This window comes from Phoca vitulina, unplaced genomic scaffold, assembly GCF_004348235.1.
Source record: "Phoca vitulina isolate PV1807 unplaced genomic scaffold, GSC_HSeal_1.0 scaffold53, whole genome shotgun sequence".
Lineage (NCBI taxonomy): Eukaryota > Metazoa > Chordata > Mammalia > Carnivora > Phocidae > Phoca > Phoca vitulina.
Window position 1 is genome coordinate 5415616 of NW_022589756.1, and position 15967 is coordinate 5431582.

At 45.4% G+C, this 15967-nt stretch overlaps 1 protein-coding gene across 2 annotated transcripts in view; it reads left to right on the plus strand.

Moving 5' to 3' along the window:
* Nucleotides 1-15967, plus strand: part of DOCK5 (dedicator of cytokinesis 5) — a 153881-nt gene that overhangs the window by 73349 nt on the left and 64565 nt on the right. For both annotated transcript variants that reach the window (XM_032389069.1, XM_032389068.1), the window contains exons 19-25: nucleotides 3206-3295; nucleotides 4813-4913; nucleotides 6659-6793; nucleotides 11883-11994; nucleotides 12713-12783; nucleotides 13385-13491; nucleotides 15267-15403. In XM_032389069.1, coding sequence (XP_032244960.1) covers nucleotides 3206-3295; nucleotides 4813-4913; nucleotides 6659-6793; nucleotides 11883-11994; nucleotides 12713-12783; nucleotides 13385-13491; nucleotides 15267-15403 — 753 coding nt within the window. The remainder of the gene's footprint in view (nucleotides 1-3205; nucleotides 3296-4812; nucleotides 4914-6658; nucleotides 6794-11882; nucleotides 11995-12712; nucleotides 12784-13384; nucleotides 13492-15266; nucleotides 15404-15967) is intronic.

Below are 15967 nucleotides of genomic sequence, written 5' to 3' on the forward strand. Positions count from 1 at the left end.
CCTCCATTTCATCCAGATTGCTCAGTTTATTGGCATATAGTTGTTGATAATAATTTCTAAGAATTGTTTCTATTTCCTTGGTGTTAGTCGTGATCTCTCCCCTTTCATAATTTTATTAATTTGGGTCCTTTCTGTTTTCTTTTGGATAAGTCTGGCCAGTGGTTTATCGATCTTATTAATTCTTTCAAAGAACCAACTTCTAGTTTCGTTGATCTGATCTACTGTGTTTCTGGTTTCTAATTCATTGATCTCTGCTTTAATTTTAATTATTTATCTTCTAATGTGTGGCATTGTTTGTTGCTTTTTCTCTAGTTCTTTAAGGTGTAGAGTTAGTTGTTGAATTCGGGATTTTTCTATTTTTTTGAGTGAGGCTTGGATGGCTATGTATTTCCCCCTTAGGACCACCTTTGCAGTATCCCATAGGTTTTGGACCGATGTATTTTCGTTCTCATTGATTTCCATGAATTGTTTAAGTTCTTCTTTGATTTCCTGGTTGACCCAAACATTCTTGAGCAGAGTGGTCTTTAGCTTCCAAGTGTTTGAATTTCTGCCAAATTTTTTCTTGTGATTGAGTTCCAGTTTTAAAGCATTGTGGTCTGAGAATATGCAGGGAATAATCTCAGTCTTTTGGTAACGGTTGAGACCTGATTTGTGACCCAGTATATGGTCTGTTCTGGAGGAAGTTCCATGTGCATTCGAGAAGAATGAGTATTCTGTTGTTTTAGGGTGGAATGTTCTGTAAATATCTATGAGGTCCATCTGATCCAGTGTATCGTTCAAAGCTCTTGTTTCCTTATTGATTTTCTGCTTAGACGATCTGTCCATTGCTGAGAGTGGAGTATTGAGGTCTCCTACAATTAACGTATTGTTATCAATATGACTCTTTATTTTGGTTAACAGTTGGCTTATGTAGATGGCTGCTCCCATGTTGGGGGCATAGATATTTACAATTGTTAGATCTTCTTGTTGGATAGACCCTTTAAGAATGATATAGTGTCCTTCTGTGTCTCTAATTACAGACTTTAGTTTAAAATCTAAATTGTCTGATATAAGAATTGCTACCCCAGCTTTCTTTTGAGGTCCGTTGGCATGGAAGATGGATCTCCATCCCTTCACATTCAGTCTGGATGTATCTTTAGGTTCAAAATGAGTCTCTTGTAGGCAGCATATGGATGGGTCCTGTCTTTTTATCCAATCTGCAACCCTGTGCCGTTTTATGGGAGCATTTAGGCCATTCACGTTGAGAGTGATTATTGAAAGATATGAAATAATTGTCATCATGTTGCCTGTGAAGACGTTGTTTTTATAGATTGTCCCCGTAAATTTTTGTTGTAGATCACTCTTGGGGTCTTTCTCCTTTTATAGAACCCCCCTCAATATTTCTTGCAGGGCCGGCTTAGTGGTCACATATTCTTTCAGCTTCTGCCGGTCGTGGAAGCTCTGCATCTCTCCATCCATTCTAAATGAAAGCCTTGCCGGATAAAGTATTCTTGGCTGCATGTTCTTCTCATTTAGTACCCTGAATATGTCTTGCCAGGCCTTTCTGGCTTGCCAGGTCTCTGTGGATAGGTCTGACGTTATTCTGATGTTCCTCCCTCTGTACGTAAGGAATCTCTTCCCCCTAACTGCCCTTAAGATGGTTTCCTTGGTTCTAACATTTGCAATTTTTACTATTACATGCCGGGGTGTTGGCCTGTTTTCCTTGATCTTGGGAGGGGACCTCTCTGCCTCTAGGACGCGAATGTTTGTTTCATTCCCCAGATTAGGGAAGTTCTCAGCTACGATTTGCTCAAATACATCTTCTAGCCCTCTCTCTCTCTCCACTCCCTCTGGGATTCCAATTATTCTGACATTGGAACGCTTCATGGTGTCACTTATTTCTCTGATTCTATTTTCATGGATTCTGAGTTGTTTTTCCCTGGCCCCCTCTTTTCCCTTTTTATCTATTATGTTGTCTTCCAGGTCGCTTATTCGGTCTTCTGCCTCAGTTACCCTAGCTGTTAGATTATCTAGATTGGATTGGATCTCATTGATAGCATTTTTAAGTTCTGCCAATTCAGTTTTCATTTCTGCCTTTAGAGACTCTATGTTGCCATTAATTGATTTCTCCATTCTAGCCATTGTCTTCACAATTGCTAGCCTGAATTCCATCTCTGACATCTTGGTTATATCTGCATCCATTTGTAAATCTGCAGCATAAGTCATAATCTCTGAGTCTTTTCTATTTTGGGGGCTCCTCCTCCTAGTCATTCTGTTGAGGGGTGTTTGAGGGAATGTATAGTCCAAATTATTGACCAGAACCCAAGCAAGATGCACCTGTTTTCTTGGGACCTTAGGGTTGCTGGCCTCTTGTTTTCCCAGCCTGTCTTCTGGGGGAGGGGCCTGCTGCGCTGTTACTCAGGCAACCCTGTTTGGGCGGAGTTGCCCTGCCCCCCTGTGGCGGGGGATTCGCTCAGCGGGAATCAGTTTTTGGGGCTTTTGTTCTCTGGCGGCTTTCCCTGGTGGCTTTCCGCGTCTCTTCCGCGAGTCAGAGCAGAAGAGACCGTTTCCAACCCTCTGCCTCAGAGCAGAGAGACCGCAGTCTGTTCTTCAGTGAGCTCTCCAGGCCACACCGTCTCCATTTCTGTCCGTGCTGCTATAAACTGCAGCGTCCTGGGTTGTGCGCCCCTCCGCAGCGCTCCCAGTCCTGCCACCAGGTCAGGGCATGTCTCTACCCTTTGTGCTTCTAAAACTGCCAGCCGCCCCCAGGTCACACATGCGACCCTGCAGCTCTGGGTTTCTGCCCCGGGGGCTGCCCTGAAGTCCTTTCCCCGCCGTTACCGGCCTGGCCTGCGAGTCTGTGCCCCGTCCCCAGCGCGGGAGGCTGTCACTCACCGGCGGTGTAGGATCCCCATGGCCAGGCACCCTCCCGCTGCCGTTTATCCTCCGATATCTGCCCGTGGAATCACGGCTCCCTGCTTCGTACCTTGAAACCAACCGCCTGTGATATTCTGTTTGTAGAGATCCAGATCCTCTTACATCTCAGGCTGGTTTCGTGGGTGCTCAGAGTGGTCTGGTAGATATCCAGCTCAATTCCGGGGACCAGTTGAAATAGGGTCCCCTACTCCTCCGCCATCTTTCCTAGTCTCCTAATTTCTCTGAATTTTTACAGTATGGAGCTGAACTGAAAGCATGAAATAACCTCTCTCTTTTTTTTTATCTTCAGTTTTTGCAAGATACACTAGATGCACTTTTTAACATAATGATGGAAATGTCAGACGATGAAACCTATGACTTCCTTGTGTTTGATGCACTGGTAAGCAGTTAAACACATTAACTAGTTTATTCTCAAAACAGTGTAGTGTTCAGTATTTTGCTATTATAAATGACTGCGACGAATATCCTCCTGCATAAACACTTGCATACATCTCTCTGTTTCTACAGGTTAAATTAGAAACAACTGACTTAATGTTCAAAAACTTTATTTTTCTGTTACCTGTTAGATCTTACTTTTTGATATACTTTCTTTCTCATTAGGGCAAAGGAGGTATTGTATCACATTAGAAATCAGGAATCACTTTAACTTGCTTTAAAATTGCCTAGTTATAAACCAGGAGATACATTTAACAAAGGTCATCGTGGCTCTGTTGTGTGTGCTTGTGTGTTCATACAAGGGAGACTGAATTCCCACATCAGAAACGAGTATCAGTCTCATTCTGTATAACATACAGCCATTCCAAAAACTGAGATCCAGACAAGGAGAGATGATGTTAGAATCTTGGAAGGCGAGGCACCTGGGTGGCTTAGTCGGTTTCTACCTTCAGCTCAGGTCATGATCCCAGGGTGCTGGGATCGAGCCCCATGTCAGGGTTCCTGCTCAGCGGGGAGCCTGCTTCTCCGTCTCCCTCTGCCACTCCCCCTGCTTGTGCGCTCTTACTCTATGTCAGATAAACAAATAAAATCTTAAAAAATAAAAATACTTTGAAAGGCTACAAATTGTGGCGGAGTGAGTGGAGGAATCTGACATATCCAAACCAAGAACGTTTTCTCGTTGTTGGGGTTACCTGGATGTTGCAGCAAAGGAATGTTAGCTGTTTCACCAGCTTGGAGAAATTGATACATTCAGGAAGTGGTCAGGGCGTTAAGGATATAAGATAAAGAGAGGAAATGCTCCAGCTAAGATCGCACCTGGCCAGATTCATGAGGAAGAACGGGTCTGGGCTCTGTGGACAGAGCAACTGGCAGTGGGTCTATGCGGGCATCCCCGGGGCCCTTCTCCTGCATTCTTCTGTCATCAGGAGGTGCGGTGTGGTGATTCATAGATTTTGAGCCTGATAGGGATGCCATTCACAGAAGAAGGGGAAATTGAGAGGCAAAAGTCTGATGAAGTTCAATTATTGGGGGCACTCATGCTGCACTCAGGAGAACAAGGTCACGAAATAATTCATTAGCTGCATCCTTGGGTTAGAGTTTCTTTTTCCCACAGGAGACCCCCTCTGTACCTTTCTCCTGCCTCTCCCCATCTTCCTCCCTGACTCATCTTGCTTGCGCACTGGCCTCTCTTTGAGACAGTGAGCCCCCTGAGGCCAGGGGCCGGCTCTTACTAGATTCTCCATAGCATTTAGCCCAGTGCCTGACACATCATAGTTTCTCTATGATGTTAAATAAAAGAAACTCCAAGACTTTACTTCAGCTCTGGAATAGTGAAGTGGGAATGCTGCAAAAATGGTCAAGAAAGAAAAGAAGGCACCAAGATGCTAACATCCGGCTTGTTGACAGAATGAATGCCTGGGGTCGTACAGTACTGCTATCTATATTTTTCACCTTTGGCAGGTATTTATTATCTCACTGATAGGAGACATCAAGTTCCAGCATTTTAATCCTGTCCTTGAAACCTACATCTACAAGCACTTCAGTGCCACTCTGGCATATGTGTAAGTATGATTCAAGGGGACTACCTGCTGTTGGGTTGTTGGGTTGTACTCTTAGGGTTGGGTTGTTAAGAAATGCAAGGGACATAAGCTGAGTAAGTGTGCCCCTAAGTGCAGAAGCCTGTTGTAAGCTTCCAGTGCAAAGAGTGAACCAGCTAAGTATTCCACCCCTGGGAAAGGCATTAAAGGCAATCCCTGCCTTCTGGAAAGCTCCCGAAGAGATAAGGCTGTATGTCTTTAAGAATCCAGAACACAGAGAGATGAGGAGTTGAAGGCATTGGGAACACAGTCAAGGATGGAAGATCATACTCGGGATCTTAGGAGAGTTGGGTGTCAGGAAGACTGAGTCTGGTAGAACTGAGGGTCATGTCCTCAGCCCTACACCACAAGTGCTTTGTAGACTTTATTACTTACAGGATATGAGATGATGTAATTTTTCTTTCTTTTATATAAGGGAGAATGGTCTCTGCCTTTTCCATAGTGCAGTCTCCTTTCTGTCTTTGGTTTATGAGCCTCTGACTAGGAAAGCAACTAACTTCAGCCCACCTCACCGTGGCATACTGTGTAGCCTGTCGCCCCCACCCCCTGCATTCCAGCTACTGTGCAGAGCAATGTGATAAAGAGTGACAGGAATGTAGTTGAGATTGGCAGAGGTCTTTCTGACAACGGCTTAGGCCAGGTCATGCTAACTGATTTGCTGATCTATCGGGTTGGCTGCCGACCTGATTTTTCAGGTCAGATTATAGATTCCCTTATGTCCTTTCTGAGCCAAACAAGAAAGTTCATGGTTTTATGTGCATGGGAGATCCAGCAGTGTTCTAAAATGTAAGTGACAGAAAAGAGGTGTCATGTAGCATAATCACCAATGAACACGATGGACGTGAAGCCCGCTGGATTGGGGGAAGCAGCAGATAGGCTCGTGACAGGTTTCTTTGCATCCAGTAGCCTCACTTCGCAAGCAGGCGGTAGCTGCAAGTAAGGAACTCCTATTGCTGGATCTTCATTCCACAGAGCCGAATGCAACACTCCAGGAAGTAGTAATCTGGGTTTCTTTACAAGACTTTATCATTTCGACATGTGTGCTGTGGATATTTCTTAATACTGTGGAAACTCAGAGATTTACGGAAAGAAAGGTCAAGTTATGAGTGCTCCCAGAAGTGTAAGTTAGCAAACGATTAAGAAAATGCCTAGACTCTGGAAAGACACAGAGAGCAATCTGACATCCCAGCCCAGTGTTATCTGTTGGGATGCTCAGAAACCATGGTTGTTTTTCATCAGATTGAGCCAAAGTCAGATTGAGCTTCTCTTCCCATCCTCACCATTCTGTGGATCCCAAAGAGTTTAGGCAGACTGGAGGGAATTAGACTTCTTTTAAGGTGACTACATTAAGCAGACAGTCCCTTCCTTACAGGAACGTCTGAGGGTGTGTGTATAACAGACTAGAGATTTAAATGCCTTCATGGTTTGAATCCCTTCAACTTTCATTTTTGATCCTTTTTAAAAATCCTGCTAAAGTAAAGAAACCACCCCTTATTTCTAAGCATTAGGGAAGCTCCAAACCTAGACTGCAGTGAGGAAACCCAACTGCAAAGGAGTTAATTTTCCTGCTCAAGGCATATTCTAGAAGGGGTAATTATAGGTGTGATTTCTGCTTCCCCGGTATGCCAAGTTCCCTTCTTACAGAACATACCCCAAACCTCAGAGTAGCACTTTGCCCCACTGACATTTTTCTTTCTCACCCTTTTAAGGAAACTCTCCAAGGTACTGAACTTTTATGTGGCTAATGCAGATGACTCCAGCAAGACAGAATTGCTTTTCGCTGCTTTGAAAGCCCTAAAGTACTTATTTCGATTCATCATCCAATCTAGAGTACTCTACTTGAGGTAATGGTAGCTGTAATAAAATGTTTATGCTGTCTCTTTTCTCTCCACGGACTTTTCCTTAATCCTCATGCTCTATGTTCAGCGCTCTGATCATGGTCGGGTCATGGAATTGCCAAATTTCAAAACTCCAAGGCTGAAGATGGTGCTAGACTCTGAATCCCCTAGAGAAGGCCCATGCAAAGTCCTTTTGAGTCAGATAATTTTACAGCAGTAATGGCAGCAGAACTTAGGGATGCAGGTGGCTACAGTGTGCAGCTTGATGAAAGCCCTGGTTGGTGATGACAGCTCTAGGAAGCAAGGTTCCTGTGGCAAGACTGTGTTTAGCACAGCAAGGGACCTCATGATGTTGGGTGTACAAATCTAGGATCGTGAGCGCTTGGTGGTGGTAGATGGAGAATGGTGGCAGTTGTCGTCGGAGAGATGTTTCCTCGGGTGTGTGTTTCTTTGCTGACATCATGCTTAGCTACCTGATGAAACTAAGTCAGCTATGATAATTCCCAGCTTGAATTTCTAGAATAACAGCTCCATCAAAAACAACAGAGACAGGGCACCTGGATGGCACAGTCGGTTAAGCGTCTGACTCTTGGTTTCGGCTCAGGCTGTGATCTCAGGATCATGAGATCAGCCCACATTGGGCTCTGTGCTGAGTGAGGAGCCTGCTTGGGATTCCCACTCTCCCTCTCCTTCTGCCTCGAGCACCGCCCCCCCCCCCGGGTCTTTCTCTCTAAAATAAATAAATAAGTCCTAAAAAAAAAAAAAAAAAGCAGAGATGAAGAATGAGGAAGTAACTTGTCTGGGAATGCCCACAACCCCGCTGCCATCTCTACGTTTCAGTAATAGCTGGATTTCCAAACTGTTCAAATGTATTGCTAAGGCAGGTTTGGAAACTGGACAGATAGCATGCTAAAAAATGTTATTAGGAGTAAAACTATAGTAAGAGGGTTTCAAGTCTAGATTTGAGCATTTGTATTGTTTTTTAAGTTGGTACGTTTAAAAAAATCATAAAATTAAAGGCAAACAATTAACATTAAAAAGGTTTGCAACGTACAGTATAGATCAAGGCCTTTAATTAGATTTACTAATGAAAGGCTCTTACCAATCAAAGAATCATAAACATCCTTAAATAATAGAAAACAAAAACAGATAATTTATAAGAGAAAAATCCAAATGATAAATTCCTTAAAAAATACTCAAGGGCGCCTGGGTGGCTCGGTCAGTTGGGTGTCAAACTCTTGATTTTGGCTCAGGTCATGATCTTGGGGTCCTGGCATTGAGCCCTGCATGGGGCTCCATGCTTAGTGGGGAGCCTGGTTGGGATTCTCTTTCTCCCTCTCCGTCTGCCCTTGCCCCCACTCTCTTTGAATGAATGAATTAATTAATTAATATTTTTTAAAAATCCATATGATCAATATGTCATACACACATACTATCTTTTTCTATGCATTTGATAAAGATTAAAAATATTTATCCTTTGATGAAATTGGACAAAAATTGGTCCTGCATTTTAATGTTGATAGGAATATAAATTTTTTAAGGGCAGAAATTTGACACCATGAATAAAAAGCAAAAAAAACCCCAAACCCACAAAAAGCAAAAGAAAATACCACCTTTGTCTGGTAATACCCCATCTGCTGTAATATAACCCAGCAGGTGTGAACAAAGATGAATGAGAAAGGGTAGGTTAATGAGCAAAGATAACCATGATAGGTTCTTAAATAATAAAACTAAAGGGTAAGACATAAGTGCTGTATGATCCCATTTCAAAAATATAGGTTTGGGAACTAAAATTTTAGTAGGAATAAAACTGTAGGTAAGAGGGTTTTAAGTAGGTTTTTACTCTTTCAGCATTTTAAAGTTCCCACAGTGATTTTGTACATTTTTACAGTTTTTAAAAACATTTAATGACTTAGAAGTTCAGCTGGGTGAATGAATTCCTCCTTGCCTAGCAGAAGCGAGTAGTGTTTACCCAGTGCGGGGTTTATACAGAATCCCTGTAGTCCATCTCTCTTCAGACAGGCTTCTTTTATAGCTAGCTCCTCGTTCTGCAGTTATGTTAAATTTCCACAAATTCATTTAAGGCCTGGAGTGTCCCACTGAGGGAACATTTCCCTTAACCTAACCATTTGTATAGCAAACCCTGATGTCCAGGAATAAAAATCCTCATAAAACCATAGAAAGGAAATCTTAATTTATGAAATTGAAAAATATTTTCCATTGATGACTCACTAGTGTGTCAGCCTTCGCAATGTTGCAGTGCATCTGAGCCATCATTTTCAACATCACTTAGGGGAAGGACAATGGAAAAGCCAAGATTCGGATGGTTAAGTAGCCCATGAAATTAACTAAGGGAGTTGCTGTGTTGAACTTGGTCCCTGAGCACCTGTTTATGGTTATCCCCACCCCTCCAATTGTTTCTCATTAAACAGCTTGATTGGAGAAAGCAAGCCTGGAAATCTACATTCTCTGATTGCTTAGATCAGATAGACATCAATTTACTGGCCCTGTCCAGGAGCTACAAATGAAATGTCACCCCCCCCCCCCCCCCCCCCCCCCCGCCCAGAACCCCACACCCCCTCCATTGCCCCTTTGCCCTCCTCAGAGCTTAAATTCCTTTCTGAGCTCATTTCCTGGCTGGAGTTGACCTCCATTCAGGAGACACCTAGGGAGAATTAAAATTGTAAATTGCCCGTGGTAGGGCATTGAGAACTCCGCCTCAGTCTTGTATTAGTGTCCCCCACCCCCGCCCTTTTTCTTAAAGATTGATTGATTTTCGAGAGAGAGCATGCACGAGTGGGGGTGGGGGGGCAGAGGGAGAGTGAGAGGGAGAGAAGCAGACACCCCACTGAGTGTGGAGTCCAATGCGGGGCTCCAGCCCAGGACCCTGAGATCACGACCTGAGCCAACATCAGAAGTTGGACACTTCACCGACTAAGCCCCCAGGCGCCCCTAGTCCGCTCTTTTTAAATGGCTGGCACCGAGGATGCCGTATTGGTCTGGGTCCTGGGGGTCTAGTAGCAGACGAAACGAGGCTCCAGCTCTGATGGTGCTTGTGGGTTGGGTTGAAGCCAGGGAGGCGAACAGTGAAGAAAGAAACCTTAAGATTATTTTGGATAGGTCAGGGCTGGCCGGGGAGGCCTTGGGAGGATAATGACCAGGGAGGGAGAAGGCGTCTCCAGGAGTTGGCATTTGAGTTGAGACCAAACAGGAGGAGGCCACCTGTGCAGGTCTCAGGGAGGAGGAGTGCCGGCGTGCACGAGGCTCTGTAGGGCCTGTGTGAGAAATCAGGAGAAGCCAGTGCTGCCGGAGCGTGGGCAGTGAGAGCGGGGGAGTGGGGAGTGGCAGGCGAATACAAACGAGGTAGGACTTGGCAGGCCATATAAGGAGTTTGGATTTTACCCAGTGGACTGGGAAGCCGTTTAAGGGTTTCAGTTAGAGAAGCGGTAACATCTGGCTTACATTTCCAATGATCATCTCATCTCTTAAGTGGAAAGTGGATCATCAGAGGTGAAGAGCAAACCCTGGGTGAGCACACAATGGGTTGTTGCAGTTCAAGTGTGAGATACAGTGGCTCTGTCTCCAATAGATGCAGAATGCAAGGTGGCCTTGCTGTTATATTCCATGGGAGGGTGAGAGGAAGGGAAGAATCCTGATAACTTCCAGGTTTTGGGTGCTAATTTGCCGAGACTTGGAATACTAAAGAGGAGCAGGAGAATCGGGGCTTCTGCTCTGCGTATGTTAATTTTGAGGTACTTTGTGGACTAAGTTGCTAGTAAAGTCGTTTTTTCATTCTGCTAAATGGAAGAGTTGAGAATGACCAATAACCCTCTGACTGAATACTTTTCTCAGGGGAGTTGGCATTCCACGAGTCCCTTATAAGGTGTAGGTGAATGCAGACGAACTTAAATATGTGTGCACGTGTGTGTGTGTGTGTGTGTGTGTACAAAATCCTGATTTCAAATGATCCCTACTCTTGACCAGTTGGTGGTAATATTGCCACCCAGTGTAAATGCACTTGGACTACAATTTGGGACTTTCATGTTTCTGAGAAATGGGCCAAAGACCTCTGATTTCGACTTATGAGAAAGAACCAACTTTTCAGCAGATGGACAAATCCTGAAGACAAGCAGAGTGCCTTAATCAAAACCAGCACGAATCAGTGAAGGCGAGGTGTTCCTGTGTGCCGCAAGGCCCGATTGTAGAGCAGGTCAGCACCCAGCTGGCCATTTCAGTGTAGAGATTGGCTTTCCTGGACTTGCAGACTGGGTTGGGTTCAGAAGGTTGCTGGTTTGAGGAGCTTCTGTACCCGTTGTCTGAAACCTCAGCTCAAATGATCAGGGCTTGAGGAGATGAAATGGAAAGAGTAGAAGAGGAGAACGAGGGTGGAGAGCAGGAGTGATGCTGGAGGGTAGGCTGTGGCAAGAGTGTGGGTCGGGAAAGCAAGCTGGGGGAGTCCCCGGCATATCGGGCGTTCTGCTAATGAGCTGAGGAAGGTGGGCATGCGCACAGGGCTCATCTGCTCCTTCAGGCAGAGCAGCTTCCTGCTATTCCCCGCTCTGCTGGAAATGCCCATACACCGCTAGGACGGACAGCTTCATAGAGCTTCAAAGGAGTCTTTCCCGACTGGCTGACCATAGCAGACCAAGTGGAGAGCTCTGTGGTAGGACTTGACGTACAAATTCCTACCTATTCTTGTCCAGGTGGTAATATCTTGTCAGCCTACTGGGCGTCTCCCCAAAACCATCTTGGAGCACCCTCTGATCTTCCCTTTGCACAGTCTCAAGTGGTGACCAGGGAGGCATGGGCCTGCAGCATTGCTTAGGAAACAGATCTTTTCAAAAATTTCTTTTTAAAGATGGGAACCCTGGGGCACCTGAGTGGCTCAGTCATTAAGTGTCTGCCTTTGGCTCGGGTCGTGATCCCAGGGTCCTGGGATCGAGCCCCGCATCGCTTCTCCCTCTCCCACTCCCCCTGCTTGTGTTCCCTCTCTCGCTGTGTCTCTCTCTGTCAAATAAATAAATAAAATCTTAAAAAAAAAAAATCAGTCGTTAAAGATGGAAAACCTGACTGCTTTTCTCTTTCTCCTATTAAGATTTTATGGCCAAAGCGAAGATGGAGATGAATTTAATAATTCAATCCGCCAGTTATTTCTTGCTTTCAATATGCTAATGGACAGGCCCCTGGAGGAAGCTGTCAAGATCAAGGTCAGCATGGTATCAGCCTGGGTGCCTCTTTTTTGAGGTTCTGTGACAACATAGAACTGGACACGGTAGGAGAGAAGAAAAGTGAATCATCCGCGGAAAGCCTGTGAATTTTAGTATGACTTACAAAAAGTAAAAGGAGAAACCTGTGTTTTAACTTTTATGTCCATTTGTATTCTCAAATGGCAGTTTGCCACAGACAAACTATCCTTTTAGACATCCCACCAAAGGCTTCTGTGGCCCGTGTGAATTCAGCCAATTAATCGCAATGTTACAGGCAACAGGTTTTTATTCTGAGTTCCCCCATTCTTCCCAGAAGCCCAAAGTGACCATGATGTTCATCATTGGTAATTTTTTCATGTAAAATACGCCATCGCTGAGGATTCAGATCTGAACGTCATTATTTATTCTTTGTTCTTTATGGCCACCTTGTGAGGGAGATGTCAAGATCTTAACTACCTCCTTAGATAGAAAAACGAATTCCAAACCAACAGTACCTGTTGATAATGAAGAAAAAGAAAAGGCCGTGCCATCTGACCTCTTAGGAAAAAGCTTTTAGGCAATCACCGTTAGCAACATTTAGCTCTCCTCTCTACTGCGAGAGCATCTATGTGCAGTTCCCTATGTAGATACAAGCCTTTTCTTCCTGGGATTAAGTAATACATTCTGCATTTGTCCTGCTTGGCAACTGAATTTGCCTTTTGGTATTTTTTTTTTACAGGGGGCAGCTCTGAAGTACCTTCCTAGCATCATTAACGACGTCAAACTTGTGTTTGATCCTGTGGAGCTCAGGTAAATAGCAGAGCACGTTCGCTGACTTTAACAAAGAAGCAGCTCCCCTGCTTGGCTGGGGCCTGGGCTGCTGCACATTCTGTTATTCCTCTAACATGTATTAACTGAACCCCTTCTGGTGCTCAGTTTTTGTGGAAAATGTAAAAGAAGACACAAAGCCTGCCCCTGAGAGAGGTTTGCACTTTTCTCTGGGGAATCAAGATACGCAGACGTGAAATTAACTCCAGAAGAAAGTACATAATAATACGCTTCCAGCCCTATCCCTAAGCACCCAGCAATGCAAAGTCAGATGGTGAGCGACACCGGGGCGGAGTTAGCCAGGAAGGGGTTGTGCATAAGAGGAGTGTTCAGGCAGGTCCACAGAGCCCAGGTGGACGTGACCGTGCTTGGGCGGTTTAAACAGAGGTGGTTCTGAGGCTAGCACGGTAGCGCGCGTGCAACACAGTCTCGGCTTTACCTCCGAGGGGCAGACTCGCAGGGCGCTGGGAGAGATTTCCAGGGAAAACTCTCCACGCCTGGATCTCAGAGTCGAGGAGAGCCGTGGAATGATACCTTCAGTGTGACAGAAGGAAAACACTAACCTCTGGGATCTCTCTTGCAGCGTGCTCTTCTGCAAGTTCATTCAAAGCATCCCTGACAACCAGTTAGTTCGCCAGAAACTGAACTGCATGACCAAGATAGTGGAGAGCAATCTTTTCTGGCAGTCTGGTATGTCCCCACCTAAAAGTACCACGCCCCGAAATTCCAGTCTCGCTGCTAATTGACGTTTGCCAGTAGTTGGTTGGGACTTAAGGACCTCCTGAGAAACCAGTTTTAAGGCGCAGAGTCAGTTTAGTATTCCCAAGAGGATCTAAGAGAATAAAATCATGCATTTTTTTAATGAGAACAGTCCAGTCTTTCATTAATTAAGAGAACTTTGTCCTCAAAATGGGACACCCCAGAAAGTAGCAGGCAAGCAGGAAAGATGGTTCTTTTCAACAAATGTGTCTTCTTCGACCTGTACTTGTTGCATAACCTGAAAAGCCAGGGGGCAGCTGTGTAGGGGTGTGCTGGCCCCCCACCCTGTCCTGGCTCAGGAGGGCGGATTGTGTGTATCTCTTCTTAATTTCCATGCTTGGTCATGTCACGTGAGGAGCTGAAAATGGGCCACAGTGGTCGTATTTAACCACAGAAATTGGCAAACGCTGAAAGTCACAGGTTTTGGTGGGGGAGGGCTTCGTGGGGGAGCCAGAGGGCATGGAGGAGAGAAAAATCGTACATGGATGAAATGCTCTTCATTTTGTAACTAGAGACAAGCATATAGCCACTGAGTCTAAATCACTGTGCTCTTGTCCCAAAGCTGATATGGGGAAGAGGTCCAATATCTGGTCTTTCTCCAATAAACCCAAGGCTTGCTAGAGAGGGGCTGCTCTGGGAATTTCTTTTGGAGCTACCACTAGGTCAGGGGCTCCCAGAGGGTGACCCCATGTTGCATGTATTGCCTGGAGGGTCCGAGGACCAATAAGACTCCTCAGAAATAGGGAAAGGTGAGTGGGTTGTTGGTGGCAGGCCTCCTGGCCTTGCCCCTGGCCGGTTATGTAACTTGGGACGCACGAGGAATCTTTTGTAAGTCTTAGCCTCCATTTCCATGGAGGGAAGGATTTGAACTAGATCACATCAGTAGCTTCTTTTGGCTCTGATATTTTCTGACCCTGTGAATTTTTGCTTAGAAATTCCATCTGTTACAAGGGCACAGTTGGGGGTGTGCATAAAGCTAGTGAATGCTCTTAAGTAGAAAACATATTACTAGACATCTTATATGCTATGATATCTCTGCCTCTAAGCATGCGGAAAGGATACATGAGATGATAAAATGGGGTGTTTGAGCACCAGAACAAGCATTCACTATGTGTTCCAATTAGAGGAAGTATTCTCACTGTTAACAGTCATTTCCGTTAGCGTCCAGAACATCTGGCCTCATCGTAATAATGTCTTCTAATAGCGAGGATCCCAGAAGGAAGACATCATAGAAAGATAACCCCTTATGTTGTGAAGCCCATTTGCCTGCAAAAACATGATCAGAATGTCCTTGAAACACATTGAAATGTCCTAGGAAAGCTCACTTAGTATTTATACAAATTTTAGAGTAAATTCTCTCCATCGGGTGGAAACTTTCCAATATTTTTTAAAAAGTGTGACTTGCTTAATTTATTCCTTTCGTAGGACTTAGCCTTCAGCTGTCAAGTTGGCATTTTTTCTTAAAAAGCTAAAGACATCGTTGAATACTCTAAACCTTTTTGTTTATGTGCCTGTGATCGGTGTACTTTTCTTAGCTTTTAAAATCAAGTCACAGGCCTGAAGTCCCATGCCTAGGATGCTGCGCTCCTGCTGGGTGGAGCTCAGAGGTCAGCTGTGGTATCGGGCAGAGGGAGAGTTGCAGGCAGAAGTGGGGCACCTCGGGGAGGCTGCTGCAGCTGCTGAGCGGGGTGCGCCTTCTTCCCCAGAGTGCAGAGAGGTGCTGCTGCCGCTGCTGATAGACCAGCTCAGCGGCCAGTTGGATGACAAGTGCAGCAAGCCCGACCATGAGGCCAGCTCGCAGCTCCTGAGCAACATCCTGGAAGTGCTGGACAGGAAGGATGTGGTGAGTTGAATCATCACCCGATGCAGACCACAGCACACACGGGTCCCTCTGCCTCGGGCAAGCATGACTTCAGGGCCTTCCTCGTCTCGGGTTGGCCCAGGCCATTTAGAATCTGGGTACTGGGGCAGGCTGGGCTGGTTTTGAGGTGATCGGAGGGGCTTCTTCTTGCCAGAGCCTGAGCTGCAAATCTAGGTCCAGGAGGGGTCTGCTTACTGGGGTGCCTGCTGTGGGCTGGTTTTCCCCGCTTGTCCACTACTGAGATCCCTGAGGGGACTTTGAAGAATCAGAGCCCTGGTCAGATTTTTTATGCAGAAACCTCGGCCCTCTTTACCTCTGGTACTGATAGGACTGTTGTAGATGTGCCCGGGCTTCTGAGATGCTCTCATTTCTATACTCTTTCTGACACCGATCGTTCCTTTTGGAGCCTAGTGGAAATGATGTGTCTCTTATCTCGCATCTTCTCTCTGACCTGGGCACCCATCCTCCCTGAAACCCTGGGCCTGCATCTGCCTGGATTTACCTCGCTCTAGAGATAGCACAGCCCATAGCCTAGGCAGGGCCACC